Source organism: Gallinula chloropus (genome assembly GCF_964237585.1).
Source record: "Gallinula chloropus genome assembly, contig: HAP1_SCAFFOLD_615, whole genome shotgun sequence".
Lineage (NCBI taxonomy): Eukaryota > Metazoa > Chordata > Aves > Gruiformes > Rallidae > Gallinula > Gallinula chloropus.
In genome coordinates this window covers 1-23,598 of record NW_028168314.1, presented here as the reverse complement: position 1 = coordinate 23,598, position 23,598 = coordinate 1, and the positions used below count along the sequence as shown (strand labels likewise).

The following is a 23,598-nucleotide window of genomic DNA, read 5'->3' as shown; positions in this document are numbered from 1 at the left end:
TGGCCTCGGCGGGGCCGTACAGCCCGGCCAGCACCGACGTGTCGCCTGCGGGGGGGGGGAGAGGGGGTGAGAGGGGGACGGAGGGGATGGGGAGGGGATGGGGGGCGGGGGGTGAGGGAGGGGGAACGGAGGGGATGGGGGCAGGGGGGGGATTTGGGGGGGGGAGATGAAAGGGGATGGGGAGGGGATTTGGGGGACCGGGGGGATGAAGGGGGATGGGGGGGCAGAGGGGGGGGATTTGGGGGCGGGGAGGGGGATGGGGAGGGGATGGGGGGGCAGGGGGAGGGGATTTGGGGGTGGGGAGGGGGATGGGGAGGGGATGGGGGGGCAAGGGGGGGGTGGGGGGGATTTGGGGGAGGGGATGGGGGGGCAAAGGGAGGGGATTTGGGGGCGAGGGGGGTGAAGGGGGATGGGGAGGGGATGGGGGGCAGAGGGGAGGATTTGGGGGCGGGGGAGGGGTTGGGGGGGCAGAGGGGGGGATTTGGGGGATGGGGAGGGGATGGGGGGGCAGAGGGGGGGATTTGGGGGATGGGGAGGGGATGGGGGGGCAGAGGGGGGGATTTGGGGGCGGGGGGGGATGGGGAGGGGATTTGGGGGATGGAGAGGGGATGGGGGGCAGGGGGGGGATTTGGGGGGGGATGGGGGGGGATGGGGGGCAGGGGGGGATTTGGGGGGGGATGGGGGGGCAGAGGGGGGGATTTGGGGGGGGATTTGGGGGATGGGGAGGGGATGGGGGGCAGAGGGGGGGGATTTGGGGGGGGTGGGGGGGGATGGGGGGGATGGGGGTGCAGGGGGGGGATTTGGGGGGATGGGGAAGGGGTGGAGGGGCAGGGGGGGGGATTTGGGGCTGGGGGGGAGCCCGGCGTACCCTGCAGGAAGGCGGCCGAGCCGTCGGGCCGGGAGAGCAGCCCCTGCTCGCAGGAGAAGGGCCGCAGGCAGCAGCCGCCTCCCGCCGCCGCCATCGTGGCCCCGGCCCGTCGGCTCCCGCGCGGCGTCCGGCCACGCCCCCCCTTGGCCACGCCCCCTCAGCTGGCCACGCCCCCATGGCAAACCCTACCCACAGGCCCCGCCCACCGCCCCGGCTCCAGCCAATCAGCTCAGGACTCACACACACTCCCCCACCAAGGTCCCGCCCACCCTCCCCACGCCCGTCAATCATCGGGGGCCGCCCCCTCATCCCCCACAGGCCTCGCCCACCGCCCCCGGCTCCAGCCAATCAGCGCAGGACTCCACCACACACACCCCTCAAGGTCCCGCCCACCCTCTCAGCTCCTGCCAATCACCCCCAGGGCTCCGCTCAGCCTCCTCAGGCCCCGCCCCCCGCGCAGGCCCCGCCCCCCGCGCAGGCCCCGCCCCCCGCGCAGGCCCCGCCCCCGCAGCCATGGCGGCTCTCCGGGCGCTGCTGTCCCGGCTCCCGCGGCTCCCGGGCTGCGGCCCGGCCCGGCGCCTCAGCACGGCCGTGAGTCCCGGGGGGGGACAGAGCACCGGCCCGCCCCGCCCCGGCACCGGCCCCCCTCCCCCTGCCCGGCCACGGGACCCCCACAGGGCCCCCCCCCCCCCAACTTCCCGCCCCCTGTTCCCCGGGTCCCCCATCCCCGTGTCCCCCCATCCCCGTGTCCCCCCCGTCCCCGGGTCCCCCCATCCCCGTGTCCCCCCCGTCCCTGAGTCCCCCCGTCCCTGTCTCCCCCCGTCCCTGTGTCCCCCCGTCCCCGGGTCCCCCCATCCCTGTGTCCCCCCCATCCCCGTGTCCCCCCCATCCCCGTGTCCCCCCCAATCCCCGTGTCCCCCCCATCCCCGTGTCCCCCCCGTCCCCGTGTCCCCCCCGTCCCCCTGTCCCCCCCATCCCCGTGTCCCCCCGTCCCCCTGTCCCCCCCATCCCCGTGTCCCCCCCGTCCCCGTCTCCCCCCCGTCCCCGTGTCCCCCCATCCCTGTGTCCCCCCGTCCCCGGCTCCCCCCGTCCCCGGGTCCCCCCATCCCCGTGTCCCCCCGTCCCCGGGTCCCCCCCGTCCCTGTCCCCCCCCGTCCCCGGGTCCCCCCATCCCCGTGTCCCCCCGTCCCCGTGTCCCCCCCCGTCCCCGTGTCCCCCCCGTCCCCGTGTCCCCCCCGTCCCCGTGTCCCCCCGTCCCTGTGTCCCCCCATCCCTGTGTCCCCCCCGTCCCCGTGTCCCCCCCGTCCCCGTGTCCCCCCATCCCTGTCCCCCCCATCCCCCTGTCCCCCACGTCCCTGTGTTCCCCCGTCCCCGTGTCCCCCCCCATCCCCCTGTACCCCCGTCCCCGTGTCCCCCCCGTCCCTGTGTCCCCCAACCCTGTGTCCCCCCCGTCCCCATGTCCCCCCCATCCCCCTGTCCCCCCGTCCCCGTGTCCCCCCCATCCCCGTGTCCCCCGCATCCCCGGGTCCCCCCATCCCCGTGTCCCCCCCGTCCCCGTGTCCCCCCGTCCCCGTGTCCCCCCATCCCCGTGTCCCCCCCATCCCCGGGTCCCCCCATCCCCGGGTCCCCCCGTCCCTGTCCCCCCCATCCCTGGGTCCCCCCGGCCCCGTGTCCCCCCCGTCCCTGTTTTCTCCCCCGTCCCTGTGTCCCCGTCCCCGTGTCCCCCCCATCCCCGTGTCCCCCCAACCCCGTGTCCCCCCATCCCCGTGTCCCCCCAACCCCGTGTCCCCCCGTCCCCGTGTCCCCCCATCCCTGTGTCCCCCCGTCCCTGTGTCCCCCCCCATCCCATCCCCATGTCCCCCCAACTTCCCACCCTCTGTTCCCCGGGTCCCCCATCCTCACGTATCCCCCCTGTCCCTGTGTCCCCCCCCAATCCCCATGTCCCCCCCCAATCCCCGTGTCCCCCCCAATCCCTGTGTCCCCCCAACTCCCCATGTCCCCCCCAATCCCCATGTTCCCCCCAACCCCCCTGTCCCCCCCCAATCCCCGTGTCCCCCCCAATCCCCATGTCCCCCCCAATCCCTGTGTCCCCCCCAATCCCCCTAACTCCCCATGTCCCCCCCAAATCCCCGTGTCCCCCTGTCCCTGTGTCCCCCCCAACTCCCCATGTCCCCCCCAATCCCCCTGTCCCCCCAACTCCCCATGTCCCCCCCAATCCCCGTGTCCCCCAAATCCCCGTGTCCCCCTGTCCCTGTGTCCCCCCCAACTCCCCATGTCCCCCCCAATCCCCCTGTCACCCCAATCCCCGTGTCCCCCCCAATCCCTGTGTGTCCCCCGTCCCCGTGTCCCCCCTGTCCCCGTGTCCCCCCCAATCCCTCTGTCCCCCCCCAATCCCCCTGTCCCCCCAATCCCCCTGTCCCCCCAATCCCCGTGTCCCCCCCAATCCCCGTGTCCCCCCAATCCCCATGTCCCCCCCCAATCCCCATGTCCCCCCCAATCCCCATGTCCCCCCCCAATCCCCCTGTCCCCCCAACTCCCGTGTCCCCCCCAATCCCCGTGTCCCCCCCCAATCCCCCTGTCCCCCCAACTCCCGTGTCCCCCCCAATCCCCGTGTCCCCCCCCAATCCCCATGTCCCCCCCCAATCCCCATGTCCCCCCCAATCCCCATGTCCCCCCCCAATCCCCCTGTCCCCCCAATCCCCCTGTCCCCCCAATCCCCGTGTCCCCCCCAATCCCCGTGTCCCCCCCAATCCCCATGTCCCCCCCCAATCCCCCTTTCCCCCCCAATCCCCGTGTCCCCCCCCCTCCCTCCCCGCCCATTGGCCGCGCAGGGGGTGTGACGGGAGGCGGCGCCTGGGGCTCCTTTAGGGGGGTGTTGGGGGGGTTTAGGGGGGTTTTAGGGGGGGTGTTTTCAGGAGGGAACCCCCCCCACCCCCACCCCCCCGTCTGACGCCCCGCGGGGCCGCGCAGGAGTTCCCGTCGCCCGAGGAGAAGCCGCAGTTCCCCGGCGCCTCGGCCGAGTTCGCGGACCGGCTGGAGTTCATCCAGCCCAACGTCATCTCGGGCATCCCCGTGTACCGCGTCATGGACCGCCAGGGCCACATCGTCAGCCGCGACGGCGACCCCCAGGTTTGGGGAGGGGGCGTCATGGGGGTGGGATGTGTGTGTGGGGGGGGTGATGTCAGGAATGGATGATGTATGGGGGGTGACGTCGTGGATGTGGAACGTGGGGGTGTGACGTCATGGATGTGGAACATGGGGGGGTGACGTCATGGATGTGGAACATGGTGGGGGGGTGACGTCGTGGATGTGGAACATGGCGGGGGGTGATGTCAGGAATGGATGATGTATGGGGGGTGACGTCGTGGATGTGGAATGCCTGGGGTGTGACGTCATGGATGTGTAGTGGGGGGGTGATGTCATGGATGTGGAACATGTGGGGGGCGTGACGTCATGGATGTGTAACATGTGGGGGTGTGACGTCATGGATGTGGAACATGGGGGTGTGACGTCATGGATTTTGAAGGGGGTGTGACGTCATGGATGTGGAATGCCTGGGGTGTGACGTCATGGATGTGTAGTGGGGGGGGTGACGTCGTGGATGTGGAACGTGGGGAGGGTGTGACGTCATGGATTTTGAAGGGGGTGTGACGTCATGGATGTGGAACATGGGGGGGTGACGTCATGGATGTGGAACGTGGGGGGGGTGTGACGTCATGGATTTTGAAGGGGGTGTGACGTCATGGATGTGGAACATGGGGGGGTGACGTCGTGGATGTGGAACATGGGGGGGTGACGTCATGGATGTGGAACATGGGGGGGTGACGTCATGGATGTGGAACATGGGGGGGTGACGTCATGGATGTGTAGTGGGGGGGTGACGTCATGGATGTGGAACATGTAGGGGTGTGACGTCATGGATGTAGAACGTGGGGGGGGTGATGTCAGGAATGGATGATGTATGGGGGGTGACGTCATGGATGTGGGGGGGGCGTGATGTCACGGATGTGGAACGTGGTGGGGGGTGACGTCATGGATGTGTAGTGGGAGGGGTGACGTGGATGTGGAACATGGGGGGGTGACGTCATGGATGTGTAACGTGTGGGGGTGTGACGTCATGAATTTTGAAGGGGGGGTGATGTCATGGGTGTAGAATGCCTGGGGTGTGACGTCATGGATGTGTAACGTGGGGGGGTGACGTCATGGATGCGGAACATGGGGGGGGTAACTTCATGGACATGGAACATGTTGGGAGTGTGATGTCATGAACACGGAATGTGGAGGGTGTGACGTCACAGGTGTGGAACGCCTGGGGAACGATGTCATGGACGTGGAATACTTGGGGGTGTGACGTCACGAATGCATAATGGGGTGTGGGGTGATGTCACGAACGTGGAACACCTGGGGGTGTGACGTCATGGGTGTGGAACGCATGGGGGGGTGACGTCACGGACGTGTAACGCGTGTGAGAATGACGTCATGGATGTCACATGTGTCACATGTGGGGGGTGTGACGTCATGGGTGTGGAACACTTGGGGCCGTGATGTCACTGACATGTAACGCGTGTGAGAATGACGTCATGGATGTCACATGTGGGGGGTGTGACGTCATGGGTGTGGAACACCAAGGGCCGTGATGTCACTGACGTGTAACGCGTGTGAGAATGACGTCATGGACGTCACACGTGGGGGGTGTGACGTCATGGGTGTGGAACACCAAGGGCCGTGATGTCACTGACGTGTAACGCGTGTGAGAATGATGTCACGGACGTTACATGTGTCACATGTGGGGGGTGTGACGTCATGGGTGTGGAACACCTGGGGGTGTGACATCATGAACACGTAACGTGGGGGGTATGACGTCATGAACGCGTAACGTGGGGGGGTATGACGTCATGAACACAGAACATCTGTCCCCCTCCCACCCCTCTATGGGGCACCCACGGTCCCCGCGTGTTCGGGGGGTGCAGGGGGACCCCCCACAACCCGCCCCCCTCCCGCAGCTGCCGCAGGAGCTGGTGCTGAAGCTCTACAGGACGATGACGCTGCTCAACACCATGGACCGCATCCTCTACGAGTCACAGCGGCAGGTTCGGGACCCCCCACACCCCCTACACCCCCCCTACACCCCAAATCCCAGCCAGGACACCCCCACATCCCCCCTCTGCACCCCCCCCCAGGGCCGTATTTCCTTCTACATGACCAACTACGGGGAGGAGGGGACGCACGTGGGCAGCGCGGCCGCGCTGGACGACGCCGACTTGGTGTTCGGGCAGTACCGGGAAGCGGGTAATGGCGGCCGGGGTGGGGGGGGGGGGGCAGGATACAGGGTTTGGGAGGGTGGGGGGGGTTTTAGGGGGGATACCCCCCCACCCCCACCCCCACCCCCAATTTCAGCTCTGTTCCCCTCCCCCCTCCCCTCAAGGTGTGCTGATGTACCGCGGTTACCCGCTGGACCTCTTCATGGCGCAGTGTTACGGCAACACCAGCGACCCCGGCAAAGGGCGCCAAATGCCCGTCCACTATGGCTGCCGCGAGCGCAACTTCGTCACCATCTCCTCCCCCCTCGCCACCCAGATCCCCCAAGGTGCCACATACGTGTGTGTGTGTGTGTCCCCCCACATCCCACCCCCCCTAAATTCCCCCCCCACCATGCCCTCGATCATCCTCATCCCCCTCCTCCTCCTCCTCCCTTGGCCGCAGCCGTGGGCGCCGCTTACGCCATCAAACGCGCCGACGCCAACCGGGCGGTGATCTGTTATTTTGGGGAGGGGGCGGCCAGCGAGGGCGACGCCCACGCGGGTTTTAATTTCGCCGCCACCCTCGAGTGTCCCATCGTCTTCTTCTGCCGGAACAACGGGTACGCCATCTCCACCCCCACCTCCGAGCAGTACCGCGGCGACGGCATCGGTAGGCCGCATTCGGGATGGGGGTCTGGGGAGGGGGTCTGGGGGGGGGTGGTTGGGTTTTAGGGGAGGTATTAACCCCCAGTTATCACCCCCCACAGCGGCCAGAGGTCCCGGCTACGGGTTGATGTCGATCCGGGTGGACGGTAACGACGTCTTCGCCGTCTATAACGCCACCAAGGAAGCGCGGCGCCGCGCCGTGGCGGAGAACCAGCCCTTCCTCATCGAGGCCATGACGTACCGGTACCGACGAGGGGGGGATGAGACTGATTGGGGTTGGAATTCCCATGGAGATTTGGAATTTTCCCCCATTTTTAGGACTTTTTAAAAAAAAATTTCAATTATTTACAATTTTTCTCCTTTTTTGGGGAAGTTTTTTCCTTAATTTCTCTTGTTATTGAGAATTTTCACCCTTTGAAAATATTTTAGAATTTAATTTCTATTGTTATTTACAATTCCTCCCTTTTCTCAAAGTGGTTTTTAAAATTCTATTATTATTTAGAATTTTCCCCATTTTTAGAAGATTTTTTTCTTAATTACTATTGTTATTATTTAGAATTTCACCCTTTTTAGGTTTTTATTTAAATTTCTATTTAGAATTTTCCCCCTTTTTAGGAGATTTTTTCTTAATTATTATTGTTATTATTTAGAATTTCACCCTTTTTAGGTTTTTATTTAAATTTCTATCATTATTTAGAATTTTCCCCCCTTTTTAGGACTTTTTTTAAAAAAATTTCAATTATTTACAATTTTTCCCCTTTTTTGGGGAAGTTTTTTCCTTAATTTCTCTTGTTATTTAGAATTTTCACCCTTTGAAAATATTTTAGAATTTAATTTCTATTGTTATTTACAATTCCTCCCTTTTCTCAAAGTGTTTTTTTTAAATTCTATTATTATTTAGAATTTTCCCCATTTTTAGAAGATTTTTTTATTAATTACTATTGTTATTATTTAGAATTTCACCCTTTTTAGGTTTTTATTTAAATTATTATTTAGAATTTTCCCCCTTTTTAGGAGATTTTTTCTTAATTACTATTGTTATTATTTAGAATTTCACCCTTTTTAGGTTTTTATTTAAATTTCTATCATTATTTAGAATTTTCCCCCATTTTTAGGACTTTTTTTTAAAAAAATTCAATTATTTACAATTTTTCCCCTTTTTTGGGGAAGTTTTTTCCTTAATTTCTGTTGTTATTGAGAATTTCCAACCTTTTAAAATATTTTAGAATTTAATTTCTATCATTATTTACAATTCCTCCCTTTTCTCAAAGTGGTTTTTTAAAATTCTATTATTATTTAGAATTTTCCCCCTTTTTAGGAGATTTTTTCTTAATTACTATTGTTATTATTTAGAATTTCAACCTTTTCAGGTTTTTATTTAAATTTCTATCATTATTTAGAATTTTCCCCTTTTTTAGAGAGCTTCTTATTTCTATTATTTAGAATTCCCCTTTTTCAGACCTTTTAACATTTAATTTCCATTATTATTTAGAATTTTCCCTTTTAGATTTTTTCATTTCTTTTTTCAGTTTACTTCTGTATTTAGGATTTCCCCTTTCTAGTCTTTTTTTAAATCTCTATTATTTAAACTTCCCCCTTTTTAGTTTTTTTTTAAGTTTCTTTGATTTTTCCCCTTTTTATAGTATTTTTGAAAACTTCTATTATTTATCATTTCTGCCTTTTTTAGGTTAATATAATTTAGTATAATAACGATCATTTATAGTTTTCTCCCTTTTTTCAGTGATTTTAAAAATTGCCATTATTGTTTAGAATTTTCCCTTTTCAGAGCTTTTTACATTGAATTTCTATTATTATTTACAATTTCCCTTTTTAGGAGTTTTTAATGTCTATTATTACATCTAATTTTTCCCATTTTCAGGTTTTTTAATTTCTATATTTAGAATTTCCCCCTTTTTTTAGATTTAAAAAAAATTCTATTATTTAAATTTCCCTTTTTTTAGTTTTTTTATTTCTATTATTTAGAATTTCACCCTTTTCAGGGTAATTTTTAAAATTTTTATTTCAAACTTCCCCCTTTTAAAGATATTTTTAAAAATTTCTATTATTATTATTTGGAATTTCCCTTTTTTCCCTTTTTTCTTTAATTTCTCTGATTATTTACCCATTTTATTTCATTTGTAGCCATTTTTCCCCCCAAATTCCCTTCTTATTCACTGTTTTCCCCCTTTTCCCAGCATTTCTCTTAATTTAAGCACTCTGAGGATGGCCAGTGCCCCGTTTCAGGCTGTAATTAACCGCTGTTAATTAACCCCCGGCGCAGGATCGGCCACCACAGCACCAGCGACGACAGCTCCGCGTACCGATCCGTGGACGAGGTGAACTACTGGGACAAGCAGGATCACCCCATCTCCCGCCTCAGGCACTACATGCTGGCGCGCTCCTGGTGGGACGAGGAGCAGGAGAAGGCCTGGCGCAAGGCCTCACGCAAGATGGTAAGGCCGCCATGCCAGGGGGGCCCCTCACACAAGATGGCGACACCAGAGGATCCCCTCACACAAGATGGCGACACCCTGGGGTCCCCTCACACAATCCCCTCACACAAGATGGTGGTGCCCGGGGGTCCCCTCACACAAGATGGTGACACCAAGGGGAGCACCTCACACAATCCTCTCACACAAGATGGTGGTGCCAGGGGGGCCCCTCACACAAGATGGCGACACTGGGGGGTCCCTCACACAAGATGGCGACACCAGGGGGTTCCCCTCACACAAGATGGCGACACTGGGGGCCCCTCACACAAGCTGGCAACACTGGGAGCCCCTCACACAAGATGGTGGTCCCAGGGGGTCCCTCACACAAGATGGTGACACTGGGGGTCCCTCACACAAGATGATGGTGCCAGGGGGTCCCTCACACAAGATGGTGGTGCCAGGGGTCCCTCACACAAGATGGCGACACCAGGGGGAGCCCCTCACACAAGATGGCGACACCAGGGGGTCCCTCACACAAAATGGCGGTGCCAGGGGGTCCCTCACACAAGATTGCGATGCCAGGGGGGTCCCCTCACACAAGATGGTGACACTGGGGGTCCCTCACACAAGATGGCGACACCAGGGGGTTCCCCTCACACAAGATGGTGACACTGGGGGCCCCTCACACAAGATGGCGACACCAGGGGGTTCCCCTCACACAAGATGGCGACACTGGGGGCCCCTCACACAAGATGGCGACACTGGGGGCCCCTCACACAAGATGGCAACACTGGGGGCCCCTCACACAAGATGGTGACACTGGGGGTCCCTCACACAAGATGATGGTGCCAGGGGGTCCCTCACACAAGATGGTGGTGCCAGGGGTCTCTCACACAAGATGGCGACACCAGGGGGTCCCTCACACAAGATGGCAACACCAGGGGGTCCCTCACACAAGATGGCAACACCAGGGGGTCCCTCACACAAGATGGCGACACCAGGGGGAGCCCCTCACACAAGATGGCGACACTGGGGGTCCCTCACACAAGATGGAGGTGCCAGGGGGTCCCTCACACAAGATGGTGGTGCCAGGGGTCCACTCACACAAGATGGTGGTGCCAGGGGTCCCCTCACACAAGACGGCAACACTGGGGGTCCCTCACACAGGATGGTGGTGCCAGGGGTCCCCTCACACAAGACGGCAACACTGGGGGTCCCTCACACAAGATGGAGGTGCCAGGGGGTCCCTCACACAAGATGGTGGTGCCAGGGGTCCACTTACACAGGATGGTAGTGCCAGGGGGCCCCTCACACAAGATGGCGACACTGGGGGCCCCTCACACAAGATGGCGACACTGGGGGCCCCTCACACAAGATGGTGGTGCCGGGGGGGGCCCTCACACAAGATGGCAGCACTGGGGGTCCCTCACACAAGATGGTGACACTGGGGGGTCCCTAACACAAGATGGTGGCACTGGGGGTCCCTCACACAAGATGGTGGGGCCACGGGGTCCCTCACACAAGATGGCAACACCAGGGGGTCCCTCAGGCAAGATGGTGGTGCCAGAGGGTCCCCTCACACAAGATGGCGACACTGGGGGGTACCTCACACAAGATGCCGACACCAGGGGTCCCCTCACACAAGATGGTGGAACCAGGGGGTCCCTCACACAAGATGGTGACACTGGGGGCCCCGCACACAAGATGGTGGTGCCAGGGGGTCCCCTCACACAAGATAGTGACACTGGGGGGGTTCCCCTCACACAAGATGGCAACACCAGGGGGTCCCTCACACAAGATGGCGGCACTGGGGGCCCCTCACACAAGATGGTGGTGCCAAGGGGTCCCCTCACACAAGATGGTGGTACCAGGGGATCCCTCACACAAGATGGTGGTACCAGGGGATCCCTCACACAAGATGGCAACACCAGGGGGTCCCCTCAGGCAAGATGGTGACACTGGGGGCCCCTCACACAAGATGGCGGCACTGGGGGTCCCTCACACAAGATGGTGGTCCCAGGGGTTCCCCTCACACAAGATGGTGACACTGGGGGTCCCTTCACACAAGACAGTGACACTGGGGGGGTTCCCCTCACACAAGATGGTGACACTGGGGGCCCCTCACACAAGATGGCAACACTGGGGGTCCCACACACAAGATGGCGACACCAGGGGGTCCCTCACACAATCCCCTCACACAAGATGGTGGTGCCAGGGGGGCCCCTCACACAAGATGGCGACACTGGGGGCCCCTCACACAAGATGGTGACACCAAGGGGGTCCCCACACACAAGATGGCGACACCAGGGGGCCCCTCACACAATCCCCTCACACAAGATGGTGGTGCCAGGGGGTCCCTCACACAAGATGGTGACACTGGGGGTCCCTCACACAGGATGGTAGTGCCAGGGGGTCCCCTCACACAAGATGGCGACACCAGGGGGAGCCCCTCACACAAGATGGCGACACTGGGGGCCCCTCACACAAGATGGCGACACCAAGGGGGTCCCCTCACACAATCCCCTCACACAAGATGGCGGCACTGGGGGTCCCTCACACAAGATGGCGACACTGGGGGGTCCCTCACACAAGATGGCGACACTGGGGGGTCCCTCACACAAGATGGCGACACGTGGGGGTCCCTCACACAAGATGGCGACACCAGGGGGTCCCCTCACACAAGATGGCAGCACTGGGGGTCCCACACACAAGATGGCGACACCGTGGGGGTCCCGGTGAGGGCTCTGGGGGCGAAGGGGGCCGAGCGGAGCCGCGGCTGTCCCGCAGGTGATGGAGGCCTTCGAGGAAGCCGAGAGGAAGCCCAAGCCCAGCCCGCAGCTCCTCTTCTCCGACGTGTACCAGGAGATGCCGCCTCACCTGCGGCGGCAGCGCGCGGCGCTGGAGCGGCACCTGCAGCACTACGGGGAGCACTACCCCCTGGAGCACTTCGAGAAGTGAGGGGGGACGGGGAACCCCCTCCCCAAAATAAAACCCCCACACTGAGGAATGATGGGGGGGTGATGGTGCCGGGTGATGGGGAGAGGGAGCGGAGCTGGGGAGGGGGGAACGGCCCTGGGGAGGGGGGAACAACCCCTGGGGGGGAACGACCCCTGGGGAGAGGGAGCGGAGCTGGGGAGGGGGGAATGACCCCTGGGGAGGGGGGAACAACCCCTGGGGAGAGGGAGCGGAGCTGGGGAGGGGGAATGAGCCCTGGGGAGGGGGGAACGACCCCTGGGGAGAGGGAGCGGAGCTGGGGAGGGGGGAATGACCCCTGGGGAGGGGGGAACGACCCCTGGGGAGAGGGAGCGGAGCTGGGGAGGGGGAATGAGCCCTGGGGGAGAATGAACCCTGGGGAGGGGGGAACAACCCCTGGGGAGGGGGAATGAGCCCCTGGGGAGGGGGGAACAACCCCTGGGGAGAGGGAGTGGAGCTGGGGAGGGGGGAATGAGCCCTGGGGAGGGGGAAATGAGCCCTGGGGAGGGGGGAACAACCCCTGGGGGGGAACGACCCCTGGGGAGAGGGAGCGGAGCTGGGGAGGGGGGAATGACCCCTGGGGAGGGGGGAACGACCCCTGGGGAGAGGGAGCGGAGCTGGGGAGGGGGAATGAGCCCTGGGGGAGAATGAACCCTGGGGAGGGGGGAACAACCCCTGGGGAGGGGGAATGAGCCCCTGGGGAGGGGGGAACAACCCCTGGGGAGAGGGAGTGGAGCTGGGGAGGGGGGAATGAGCCCTGGGGAGGGGGAAATGAGCCCTGGGGAGGGGGGAACAACCCCTGGGGGGGAACGACCCCTGGGGAGAGGGAGCGGAGCTGGGGAGGGGGGAACGAGCCCTGGGGAGGGGGAAATGAGCCCTGGGGAGGGGGGATGACTCCCTGGGGAGGGGGCAAGAACCCCTGGGGAGAGGGGAATGAGCCCCTGGGGAGGGGGGAATGAGCCCCTGGGGAGGGGGGAATGAGCCCCTGGGGAGGGGGAGTGAACCCTGGGGAGGGGGAATGAACCCTGGGGAGGGGGAGTGAACCCTGGGGAGGGGGAGTGAACCCTGGGGAGGGGGAATGAGCCCCTGGGGAGGGGGAATGAGCCCACGGGGAGGGGAATGAGCCCCTGGGGAGGGGGCAAGAACCCCTGGGGAGGGGGGAAGAACCCCTGGGGAGGGGCAAGAACCCCTGGGGAGGGGGCAAGAACCCCTGGGGAGGGGGGAACTACCCCTGGGGGGGCATGAGCCCCTGGGGAGGGGGCAAGAACCACTGGGGAGGGGGGAACAACCCCTGGGGAGGGGCCAAGAACCCCTGGGGAGGGGCCAAGAACCCTTGGGGAGGGGGGAATGAGCCCCTGGGGAGGGGGGAATGAGCCCCTGGGGAGGGGGGAACAACCCCTGGGGAGGGGGAGTGAGCCCCTGGGGAGGGGGAGTGAACCCCTGGGGATGGATTAAACCCCTTGGGGGGAGGATTAAACCCCTTGGGGAGGGGGATTAAACCCTTTGGGGGGGATTAAACCCCTTTGGGGAGAGAATTAACCCCCTTGGGGGGGAAATTAACCCCCTTGGGGAGGGGGATTAAACCCTTTTGGGGAAATGAAACCCCTTGGGGAGGGGGATTATCCCCTTTGGGATTAAAGCCTTTGGGGGGGGCTTAGCCGGCCCTTCCCTGGGTCCCATGGTGGGATCCCAAAGCGCTGGAGACCCCCAGAGCCAAGGGGGGGGGTTCTTGGGGTGGGGGGGAAACAGGGACCCCCATGTCAAGCCGCAGAGAAATCCCAGATCCAGGCAGGAGGGGATGTGAAACCACCAGGTCTTTGAACCCAGTTCCACCCCCAGACCCCAAAAAAATCCCACCATCCTCAAGCAGGGGGGGGCCCCTCGCCCCCCATCGTCGTCCCCACGTCGTCCCCAAGCTCCACGCCCAGCACCTGGCAGTTGGGCAGCTCCTCTTCCAGCAGGATCCGGATCAGCCCCGCGCTGGGAACGCGCAGCCCGGCCACGTCCAGGCGCCGCAGCTCCCTGGGGGACGCTGGGTGAGGGGGATGTTGGAAGGGGTGGGGGGAAAAGGGGGGTGGGGGGTCCCCTTTTCACTTACTGGAGGTGGTGGAGGGTGGCCGCTGGAGACCCCCAGAGCCAAGGGGGGGGTTCTTGGGGTGGGGGGGAAACAGGGACCCCCATGTCAAGCCGCAGAGAAATCCCAGATCCAGGCAGGAGGGGATGTGAAACCACCAGGTCTTTGAGCCCAGTTCCACCCCCAGACCCCCAACAAAATCCCACCATCCTCAAGCAGGGGGGGGCCCCTCGCCCCCCATCGTCGTCCCCACGTCGTCCCCAAGCTCCACGCCCAGCACCTGGCAGTTGGGCAGCTCCTCTTCCAGCAGGATCCGGATCAGCCCCGCGCTGGGAACGCGCAGCCCGGCCACGTCCAGGCGCCGCAGCTCCCTGGGGGACGCTGGGTGAGGGGGATGTTGGAAGGGGGGTGGGGGGGAAAAGAGAGGGGTGGGGGGTCCCCTTTTCACTTACTGGAGGTGGTGGAGGGTGGCCAAGCCCCTCTCGGTGACGCGGGGACAGCGGGCGAGCGACAGGTGCCACAGGCAGTGGCGGAAGACGTGGAGCCGCCCCAGCGCCCAGTCGTCGAGCTGGGGGCAGCAGCTCAGGTCCAGCTGCCGCAGCCGGGTCAGGGGCACTGGGGAGGGGCAAGGGGAAGGGGGAGGGAGGGAAAGGAGGGTGGGAAGGGGGGTTTTGGGGGGGTTATGGAATCATAGAATCACAGACTGGGCTCTGGGTTGGGTTAGGAGGGGCTCCCCAAGGGTCCCAGAGCTCCAACCCCCCTGCCAGGGTTGGGAGGGACCCCCCAAGGGTCCCAGAGCTCCAACCCCCCTGCCAGGGTTGGGAGGGACCCCCCAAGGGTCCCAGAGCTCCAACCCCCCTGCCAGGGTTGGGAGGGACCCCCCAAGGGTCCCAGAGCTCCAACCCCCCTGCCAGGGTTGGGAGGGACCCCCCGAGGGTCCCAGAGCTCCAACCCCCCTGCCAGGGTTGGGAGGGACCCCCCAAGGGTCCCAGAGCTCCAACCCCCCTGCCAGGGTTGGGTTAGGAGGGACCCCCCAAGGGTCACAGAGCTCCAAGCCCCCTGCCAGGGTTGGGTTGGGAGGGACCCCCCAAGGGTCTCAGAGCTCCAACCCCCCTGACAGGGTTGGGTTGGGAGGGACCTCCCAAGGGTCCCAGAGCTCCAACCCCCCTGACAGGGTTGGGAGGGACCCCCCAAGGGTCCCAGAGCTCCAACCCCCTGCCACAGGCAGGGACACCAACCTCCAGGCCTGGAGCTACACAAGGTTGCCCAGGGCCCCTTCCAACCTGGCCTGGAACACCCCCAGGGATGGGGCACCCACCCCCTCTCTGGGCAGCCCCTTCCAGCCCCTCACCACTCTCTCTGGAAAGAACTTCCCCCCAATCTCTCCTCTCCCCCTTCCCTCCTCCAGCTTCACCCCATCCCCCTTGTCCTGCCATTATCCACCCTTTAACAAGCCCATTCCCCTCCTGTTCCTGGGGTCCCTTCAGGGACTGGGGGGCTGCAGTGAGGTCCCCCCAAAACCTTCTCTTCTCCAGGCTGACCCAGCCCAGCTCTCTCAGCCTCTCTCCCTAGGGGAGCTGCTCCAGCCCTCTGAGCATCTCCCTGTCCCTCCTCTGACCCCTCTCCACCAGCCCCACATCTTCCTTGTCCTGGGGCCCCAGCTCTGGCCACAGGACTCCAGCTGGGAGCAGAGCAGAGAGGGACAATCCCCTCCCTGTCCCTGCTGCCTCCCCTCTGCTGATGGAGCCCAGGATCCCATCACCCTTCCCAGCTGCCAGAGCTGCTCATGTTCAGTTCCTCATCCACCCCAATCCCCAATTCCTTCTCCTCAGGGCTGCTCCCCAGCAGCTCCTCTCCCAGTTGTATCCGTGTCTGGGATCCCTCCAGCCCAAGAGCAGCACCTGACACTTCCCAATGTTGAACCTCATCAGGTTCCCCCACCTTTCCAGCCCGTCAGGATCCCCCTGGACGGCTCCTTTCCTTCTGGGGTGTCACCCACACCCCTCAGCTTGGTGTCACCCCCAAACCTGCTGAGGGTGCACCCAATTCCATCACCCATGGGATGTTCAAGGGCACCAGTCCCAAGACAGACCCCTGGGGGACCCCACTGGTCTCCCCCTGGACACAGACCCACTGACCACCACCCGTTGGCTACGGTCTGTCACCCGCCTTCTTATCCACTGGATGCTCCACCCATCAACTCCAGTTCTCCCCAGTTTAGAGATGAGGAGGTGGTGGGGGGTTGTGTCCCAGGCCTTGCACAAGGGCCAGGTGGGGTTCTCAAGCCTCACCCAGGTTGTCCAAGCCCTCGTAGTCGAGCGCGGTGCCGCTGAGGTCCAGGGCAGCCACGGGGGTGGCATCGAGACAAAGGTGCTCCGGGCGCCACGGAGCGTCCGGACGGATCCAGGTCTCATCCCCCTCAAATCTGAGGGGGAAAAGGGGGTGTGAAAATGAGGGGGTCCCACATAGGGAGCTGGGGGACACCCCCCAAAGCAGGGCAGGGGCTCACCTGACCGCCCCGCCGCAGGACAGGGTGAAGACAGCGGCCGCCACGTCGACGCCGTAGGTTTCCTGGAGGGACCTGTAGTACCTGGAGGGGACAGACAGACAGACAGACAATGACACAGCAACCCCCCCACCCTCCATTTCCCCCCCCCAAACAGCCAGGGACCCCCACGTACGCGCTCTTCCTCCGCAGCCGCAGCCGCCGCAGCCGCTCGCCCCAGGACGCCGCCGTCTCCGCCTCGTTGAACCAGCGGCCCAAGTCCCGCAGCAGCCGCCCCCCTGACGCCCCCCGGCTCAGCCCGGGCCTGGGGAGCAGGGGGGGTGCTCCCCGGCACCCCAAGACCTGCAGGAGGGGTGGGGAGTGGGGCTGCCTCAGCTTCGGGTTGAAACCCCCCAAACCCTCCCCGCTCCCAGCAGGGGGGACCCGTAGAGATTTAAGGGGGGGGGTTAAGGGGAGGGAGGCTTAAGGGGGGGGCAAAGAGCTGCCCCTCAGAGAGGGGGACACCCTGGGCGCTCTGGGGGAGCTGGTGCCCCGCCGCCCCCAGGCCCCGCTCCCTGGGGAGGGGGCTGGGAAGGGGACACACCCCCCCCCCCTTCCCTCCCTCCCTCCCTCCCTCCCTCCCTCCCTCCCGTAGAGCGGGTGGGGCGCGCAGGCCTCAGGCCCCGCTCTAGGCCTCGGGGGTCCCCCAAAGCCACGCCCTCCGCTTCCCCACTTGGGGAAGGTCCCCGGTCGCCGTAGAGGCCTTTTTGGGGGGGGTCCCGGTGTCCCCGTATCGCGTGTGTCCCCCCCCTGCCCCCCGCAGCGCATCTCCATGGCGACGGCGCGCGTCCCCTACCGCCCGCAGCGCCGCCATCTTGGGCAGGTCACGTGAGCGGCCCAGCGCAGAGCGCATGCGCGACCGAGGCACGGGCGTGGCAACAGCCTCCTGCGTTCCCGGGAGGGGCTCCGGGGGGCTGCTGAGGGGCTTGAGGGGCCCGGAAGGGCTCTGAGAGCTCGGGGGGGGCTCTGAGGTGGGGGGTGGGGGGCTGGGAATCCCCGGGGGGGGCCCGGGATTCCCCCCGCCTGTACATGAGGTGCCCCCAACTCCGTTCCGCCTTTCTATTGGTCAGTTGGGGGTGAGGGGGGCGGGCGTATTGATCTCCGCCGGCCTCTCATTGGCTGGGAGGAAACGCGTCGACAGCGCCGTTGCCAAGACAACGCAGCAGCCCCGCGCCGCTGGTCACTGCGCATGCGCCCCGCCCCCTTTACCCGCGGCGAAGAGTCACGTGGTACAGCCGAGGCCCCGCCCACCCTGGTGGCGGCGCCATGGCAACGCGCCGGCGTGCGTCACGTGACCGGCCGCCGCGCTGAGCGAGCTCGGGGGGGGCCCTGGGGGAGGAGAGGGGAGGGGGGGGGGGGCGGGCGGGGGTCTGTGTCCCCCCCAAAACACGCAGCCCCCCGCCCCACCCAGCACCAGCCCGAGCGGCGGAGGGGCCGAGGTACCCGCTGGGGGGAGGGGGGGGATTTGGGGGGGTCCTGGGAGGCGGGGGGGGGGGAGGGGGGGTGTTTTGGGTGGGGGGTGTTTTGGGTGGGGGGTCCCCCGGCTCCCACCGGTGGGTGACACTTCCCACCCCCCCCCCCAACCCTCAGATGGGGGACGCGGCCCGGCGCGGGGTGCTGGAGGATCAGCTGGAGCGGGTGGGTGAGCGGCACCGGGGGTGGGGGGGGTCCCTGGGTGGGTGGGTGGGTGGGGGGGGGCGCTGGGTTCATGGGGGGTGGGGTGTGTTGGGGGTGGGGGTCCCGTGTCCCTGGGCGGGGGGAGTCCCAGGCCTGGGGGTGGGGTGTGTGGGTGGGGGTCTTTTGATGCTGGGTGGGTGGTCCCAGGCCTGTGGGTGGGGTCTGGGGTCCCTGGGTGGGAGTCCCATGTCTGTGGGTGGGGGAATCACCTGTGTCTGGGTGGGGGTCCCAGGTCTGTGGGTGGGGGGGATCCCCTGTGCTTGGGTGGGGGGGTCCCAGGTTGGGTGGGTTTCCTGTGTCCCTGGGTGGGGGTCCCAGGTCTGTGGGTGGGGTCTGGGGTCCCTGGGTGGGGGGTCCAAGGTCAGTGGGTGGGGTCTGGGGTCCCTGGGGGAGGGTCCCAAGTCTGTGGGTGGGGGGATCCCCTGTCCCTGGGTGGGGGTCCCAGGTCAGTGGGTGGGGTCTGGGGTCCCTGGGGGGGGGTCCCAGGTCTGTGGGTGGGGGGGGATTCCCTATCCCTGGGTGGGGAGGTCCCAGGTCTGTGGGTGGGGGGGAATCCCCCGTCCCTGGGTGGGGGTCCCAGGTCTGTGGGTGGGGGGGGATCCCCCGTCCCTGAATGGGGGGGTCCCAGGTTGGGTGGGTTTCCTGTGTCCCTGGGTGGGGGTCCCAGGTTGGGTGGGGGGCTCCTGTGTCCCTGGGTGGGGTTCCCAGGTCAGTGGGTGGGGTCTGGGGTCCCTGGGTGGGGGTCCCAGCTCTGTGGGCGGGGTCTGGGGTCCCTGGGTGGGGGTCCCGGGTCTGTGGGTGGGGTTTGAGGTCCCTGGGTGGGGGGTCCCGGGTCTGTGGGCGGGGTCTGGGGTCCCTGGGTGGGGGTCCCGGGTCTGTGGGTGGGGTCTGGGGTCCCTGGGTGGGGGTCCCGGGTCTGTGGGTGGGGTTTGAGGTCCCTGGGTGGGGGGTCCCAGGTCTGTGGGTGGGGTCTGGGGTCCCTGGGTGGGGGTCCCAGCACTGTGGGTGGGGTCTAGGGTCCCTGGGTGGGGGTCCCATGGTCTGTAGGTGGGGTCTGGGGTCCCTGGGTGGGGGTCCCAGGTCTGTGGGTGGGGTCTGGGGTCCCTGGGTGGGGGGTCCCAGCTGTGGGTGCTGCAGGCTCAGGCCGTGCTGGGGGGGCGGCTGGTGCTGACCACCCACCTGCGCCGGGACCTGGAGCGGCTGCGGGGGGAGCGGCAGCGGCTGAGGAGGGTCCTGAGGCAGCGGCACCGCGTGAGGGGGCGGCCGGGGGGCTGGGGGGGCTGGCAGGGGGTCCCTGGTGGGATGGAGGCACCTGATTGGCTGGGAGGGGGATCCCTGGGTGGGATGGAGGCACCTGATTGGTTGGGAAGGGGATCCCTGGTGGGATGGAGGCACCTGATTGGCTGGGAGGGGTATCCCCAGAGGGATGGAGGCACCTGATTGGCTGGGAGGGGGATCCCTGGGTGCGATGGAGCAACCTGATTGGCTGGGAGGGGGATCCCTGGGTGGAACGGAGGCACCTGATTGGCTGGGAGGGGGATCCCTGGTTGGGATGGAGGAAGCTGATTGGCTGGGAATGGGATCCCTGGGTGGGATGGAGGAAGCTGATTGGCTGGGAAGGGGATCCCTGGTGGGATGGAGGAAGCTGATTGGCTGGGAGGGGGATCCCTGGTGGGATGGAGGCACCTGATTGGCTGGGAAGGGGACCCCTGGGTAGGATGGAGGCACCTGATTGGCTGGGAGGGGGATCCCCGGTGGGATGGAGGCACCTGATTGGCTGGGAGGGGGATCCCCGGTGGGATGGAGGAAGCTGATTGGCTGGGAGGGGGATCCCCAGTGGGATGGAGGGACCTGATTGGCTGGGAGGGGGATCCCTGGTGGGATGGAGGAAGCTGATTGGCTGGGAGGGGGATCGCTGGGTGGGATGGAGGAAGCTGATTGGCTGAGAGGGGGATCAGGGGTGGGATGGAGGAAGCTGATTGGCTGGGAGGGGGATCCCTGGTGGGATGGAGGCACCTGATTGGCTGGGAGGGGATCCCTGGTGGGATGGAGGAAGCTGATTGGCTGGGAGGGGGATCAGGGGTGGGATGGAGGCACCTGATTGGCTGGGAGGGGGATCCCTGGGTGGGATGGAGGCACCTGATTGGCTGGAAGGGGGTTCCCTGGTGGGATGGAGGAAGCTGATTGGCTGGGAGGGGGATCCCTGGTGGGATGGAGGAAGCTGATTGGCTGGGAGGGGATCCCTGGGTGGGATGGAGGCACCTGATTGGCTGGGAGGGGGATCCCTGGTGGGATGGAGGCACCTGATTGGCCGGGCCCGGGATCCCGCGGTACAACCCCGCCCCCTGATTGGCCGCAGGAACTGGCCGACACCCAGCGCCAGATCGAGGCCGTCCTGGCGCAGACGGCGGCCGCCCACGACCACAGGTTGGGACCAGCCCCACGGAGACCCCCAGAGCCCCCCTAACGCCCCAGAGCCCCCCTGTAACACCCCCAGACCCCCCCTAACCCCCCATAACACCTCCAACCCCCCCTTAGACCCCCATAACACCCCCTTAACCCCCCTAAATCCCCCCATAACACCCCCAAAGTCCCCTTAGCCCCCTAACCCCCCCCAAATCCCCCCATAACCCCCCCATAACACCCCCTTAGCCCCCATAACCCCCCATAACACCCCCTTAACCTCCCTTAACCCCCCTAAATCCCCCCATAACATCTCCAAACCCCCCTTAGCCCCCCATAATCCCCCCAAAATCCCCCCATAATACCCCCATAATGCCCCCAAACCCCCCTTAGACCCCCATAACACCCCCTTAACCCCCCTAAATCCCCCCATAACCCCCCATAACACCCCCTTAGCCCCCCATAACCCCCCATAACACCTCCTTAACCTCCCATAACCCCCCTAAATCCCCCCATAACCCCCCTATAACACCTCCAAACCCCCCTTAGACCCCCATAACCCCCCATAACACCCCCTTAGCCTCCCATAACCTCCCCAACCCCCCCTTAGCCCCCCATAACCCCCCTAAATCCCCCCATAACACCCCTATAACACCTCCAAACCCCCCTTAGCCCCCCATAACCCCCCATAACACCCCCTTAACCTCCCATAACCCCCCTAAATCCCCCTATAACACCTCCAAACCCCCCTTAGACCCCCATAACACCCCCAAATACCCCTATAATACCCCCATAACACCTCCAAACCCCCCTTAGACCCCCATGACACCCCGTTAACCCCCCTAAATCCCCCCATAACCCCCCATAACACCTCCAAACCCCCCTTAGAGCCCCATAACACCCCCTTAGCCCCCCATAACCCCCCCATAACACCCCCTTAACCTCCCATAACCCCCCTAAATCCCCCAATAACACCTCCAAATCCCCCTTAGCCCCCCATAACCCCCCTAAATCCCCCCATAACCCCCCATAACACCTCCAAACCCCCCTTAGACCCCCATAACACCCCCTTAACCCCCCTAAATCCCCCCATAGCCCCCCATAACACCCCCTTAGCCCCCCATAACCCCCCCATAACACCTCCTTAACCTCCCATAACCCCCCTAAATCCCCCCATAACCCCCCTATAACACCTCCAAACCCCCCTTAGACGCCCATAACCCCCCATAACACCCCCTTAGCCTCCCATAACCTCCCCAACCCCCCCTTAGCCCCCCATAACCCCCCTAAATCCCCCCATAACACCCCTATAACACCTCCAAACCCCCCTTAGCCCCCCATAACCCCCCCATAACACCCTCTTAGCCCCCATAACCCCCCCATAACACCCCCTTAACCTCCCATAACCCCCCTAAATCCCCCTATAACACCTCCAAACCCCCCTTAGACCCCCATAACACGCCCTTAACCCCCCTAAATCCCCCCATAACACCCCTATAACACCTCCAAACCCCCCTTAGAGCCCCATAACACCCCCTTAGCCCCCCATAACCCCCCCATAACACCCCCTTAACCTCCCATAACCCCCCTAAATCCCCCAATAACACCTCCAAATCCCCCTTAGCCCCCCATAACCCCCCTAAATCCCCCCATAAACCCCCTATAACACCTCCAAACCCCCCTTACACCCCCATGACACCCCCTTAACCCCCCTAAATCCCCCCATAAACCCCCTATAACACCTCCAAACCCCCCTTAGACCCCCATGACACCCCCTTAACCCCCCTAAATCCCCCCATAACACCCCCTTAGCCCCCCATAACCCCCCCATAACACCCCCTTAACCTCCCATAACCCCCCTAAATCCCCCCATAACACCTCCAAACCCCCCTTAGCCCCCCATAACCCCCCTAAATCCCCCCATAACCCCCCCATAACACCTCCAAACCCCCCTTAGCCCCCCATAACCCCCCTAAATCCCCCCATAACCCCCCCATAACACCTCCAAACCCCCCTTAGCCCCCCCATAACCCCCCCATAACACCCCCTTAACCTCCCATAACCCCCCTAAATCCCCCAATAACACCTCCAAACCCCCCTTAGCCCCACATAACCCCCCCAAATACCCCCATAACCCCCCCATAACACCTCCAAACCCCCCTTAGACCCCCATGACACCCCCTTATCCCCCCTAAATCCCCCCATAAACCCCCTATAACACCTCCAAACCCCCCTTAGACCCCCATGACACCCCCTTAACCCCCCTAAATCCCCCCATAACCCCCCATAACACCCCCTTAACCTTCCATAACCCCCCTAAATCCCCCCATAACCCCCCTATAACACCTCCAAACACCCCTTAGACCCCCATAACACCCCCTTAGCCCCCCATAACCCCTCCAAATCCCCCCATAACCCCCCCAAACTCCCCTTAGCCCCCCTATAACCCCCCCATACCCCCCCCCAGGGCACTGGCACAGGCGCGACGCGCTGAGCGTCGGGCGGCGGCGGCCACGATGGCGGCTCAGAACGAGGCCGATGCCCGAGAACGAGGCCGCAGCCGCGCCCACCAGCGGCACCTGCGGCGCTTCATGGCGGCCAAGGAGCGGCACCGCCCCCCCGGTACCCCAGGGGGGGTCAGGGGGGGTATGGGGGGGCTACACACCCCCATAGGGGACCCCCTCAACCAGGGGGGTCCCCGGAGGGTCTCATGGCAGGGG

General features: G+C 63.2%; 3 protein-coding genes across 3 annotated transcripts; 2 read left to right on the top strand and 1 right to left on the bottom strand.

The window, feature by feature from the left end:
- Positions 1–1,365: 1,365 nt before the first annotated feature.
- BCKDHA (branched chain keto acid dehydrogenase E1 subunit alpha) lies at positions 1,366–12,216 on the top strand. Its single transcript, XM_084280763.1, has 9 exons — positions 1,366–1,459; positions 3,839–3,997; positions 5,872–5,958; positions 6,049–6,157; positions 6,294–6,455; positions 6,572–6,778; positions 6,876–7,017; positions 9,056–9,227; positions 11,994–12,216. Exons 1-9 carry the CDS (start codon positions 1,382–1,384, stop codon positions 12,162–12,164), a joined length of 1,287 nt encoding a protein of 428 aa, XP_084136889.1. The 5' UTR covers positions 1,366–1,381; the 3' UTR covers positions 12,165–12,216.
- Positions 12,217–13,906: 1,690 nt separating this feature from the next.
- Positions 13,907–17,651, bottom strand: DMAC2 (distal membrane arm assembly component 2; the record flags this gene model as incomplete). Its single annotated transcript, XM_084280765.1, has 6 exons — positions 13,907–14,624; positions 14,706–14,868; positions 16,545–16,678; positions 16,763–16,843; positions 16,935–17,101; positions 17,595–17,651. The coding sequence occupies 6 exons, from the start codon at positions 17,649–17,651 to the stop codon at positions 14,465–14,467; spliced, it is 762 nt and encodes a 253-aa protein (XP_084136891.1). The 3' UTR covers positions 13,907–14,464.
- A 336-nt stretch (positions 17,652–17,987) lies between these two features.
- Positions 17,988–23,500, top strand: LOC311204318 (uncharacterized protein; the record flags this gene model as incomplete). The annotated part of the gene is made up of 5 exons (XM_084280764.1): positions 17,988–18,089; positions 18,389–18,436; positions 19,613–19,726; positions 20,835–20,902; positions 23,346–23,500. Coding segments are annotated over 5 exons (487 nt in total), but the record flags the coding sequence as incomplete, so codon positions are not given.
- Between the last annotated feature and the right edge of the window lie 98 nt (positions 23,501–23,598).

Excerpts from the sequence above, each read along its gene's own strand:
- BCKDHA (XM_084280763.1), top strand. The coding sequence starts at position 1,382 with ATGGCGGCTCTCCGGGCGCTGCTGTCCCGGCTCCCGCGGCTCCCGGGC. Across the intron at positions 5,959-6,048 it reads TCTACGAGTCACAGCGGCAG|GGCCGTATTTCCTTCTACAT; the intron begins GTTCGGGACCCC and ends ACCCCCCCCCAG. Across the intron at positions 6,779-6,875 it reads GTACCGCGGCGACGGCATCG|CGGCCAGAGGTCCCGGCTAC; the intron begins GTAGGCCGCATT and ends CACCCCCCACAG.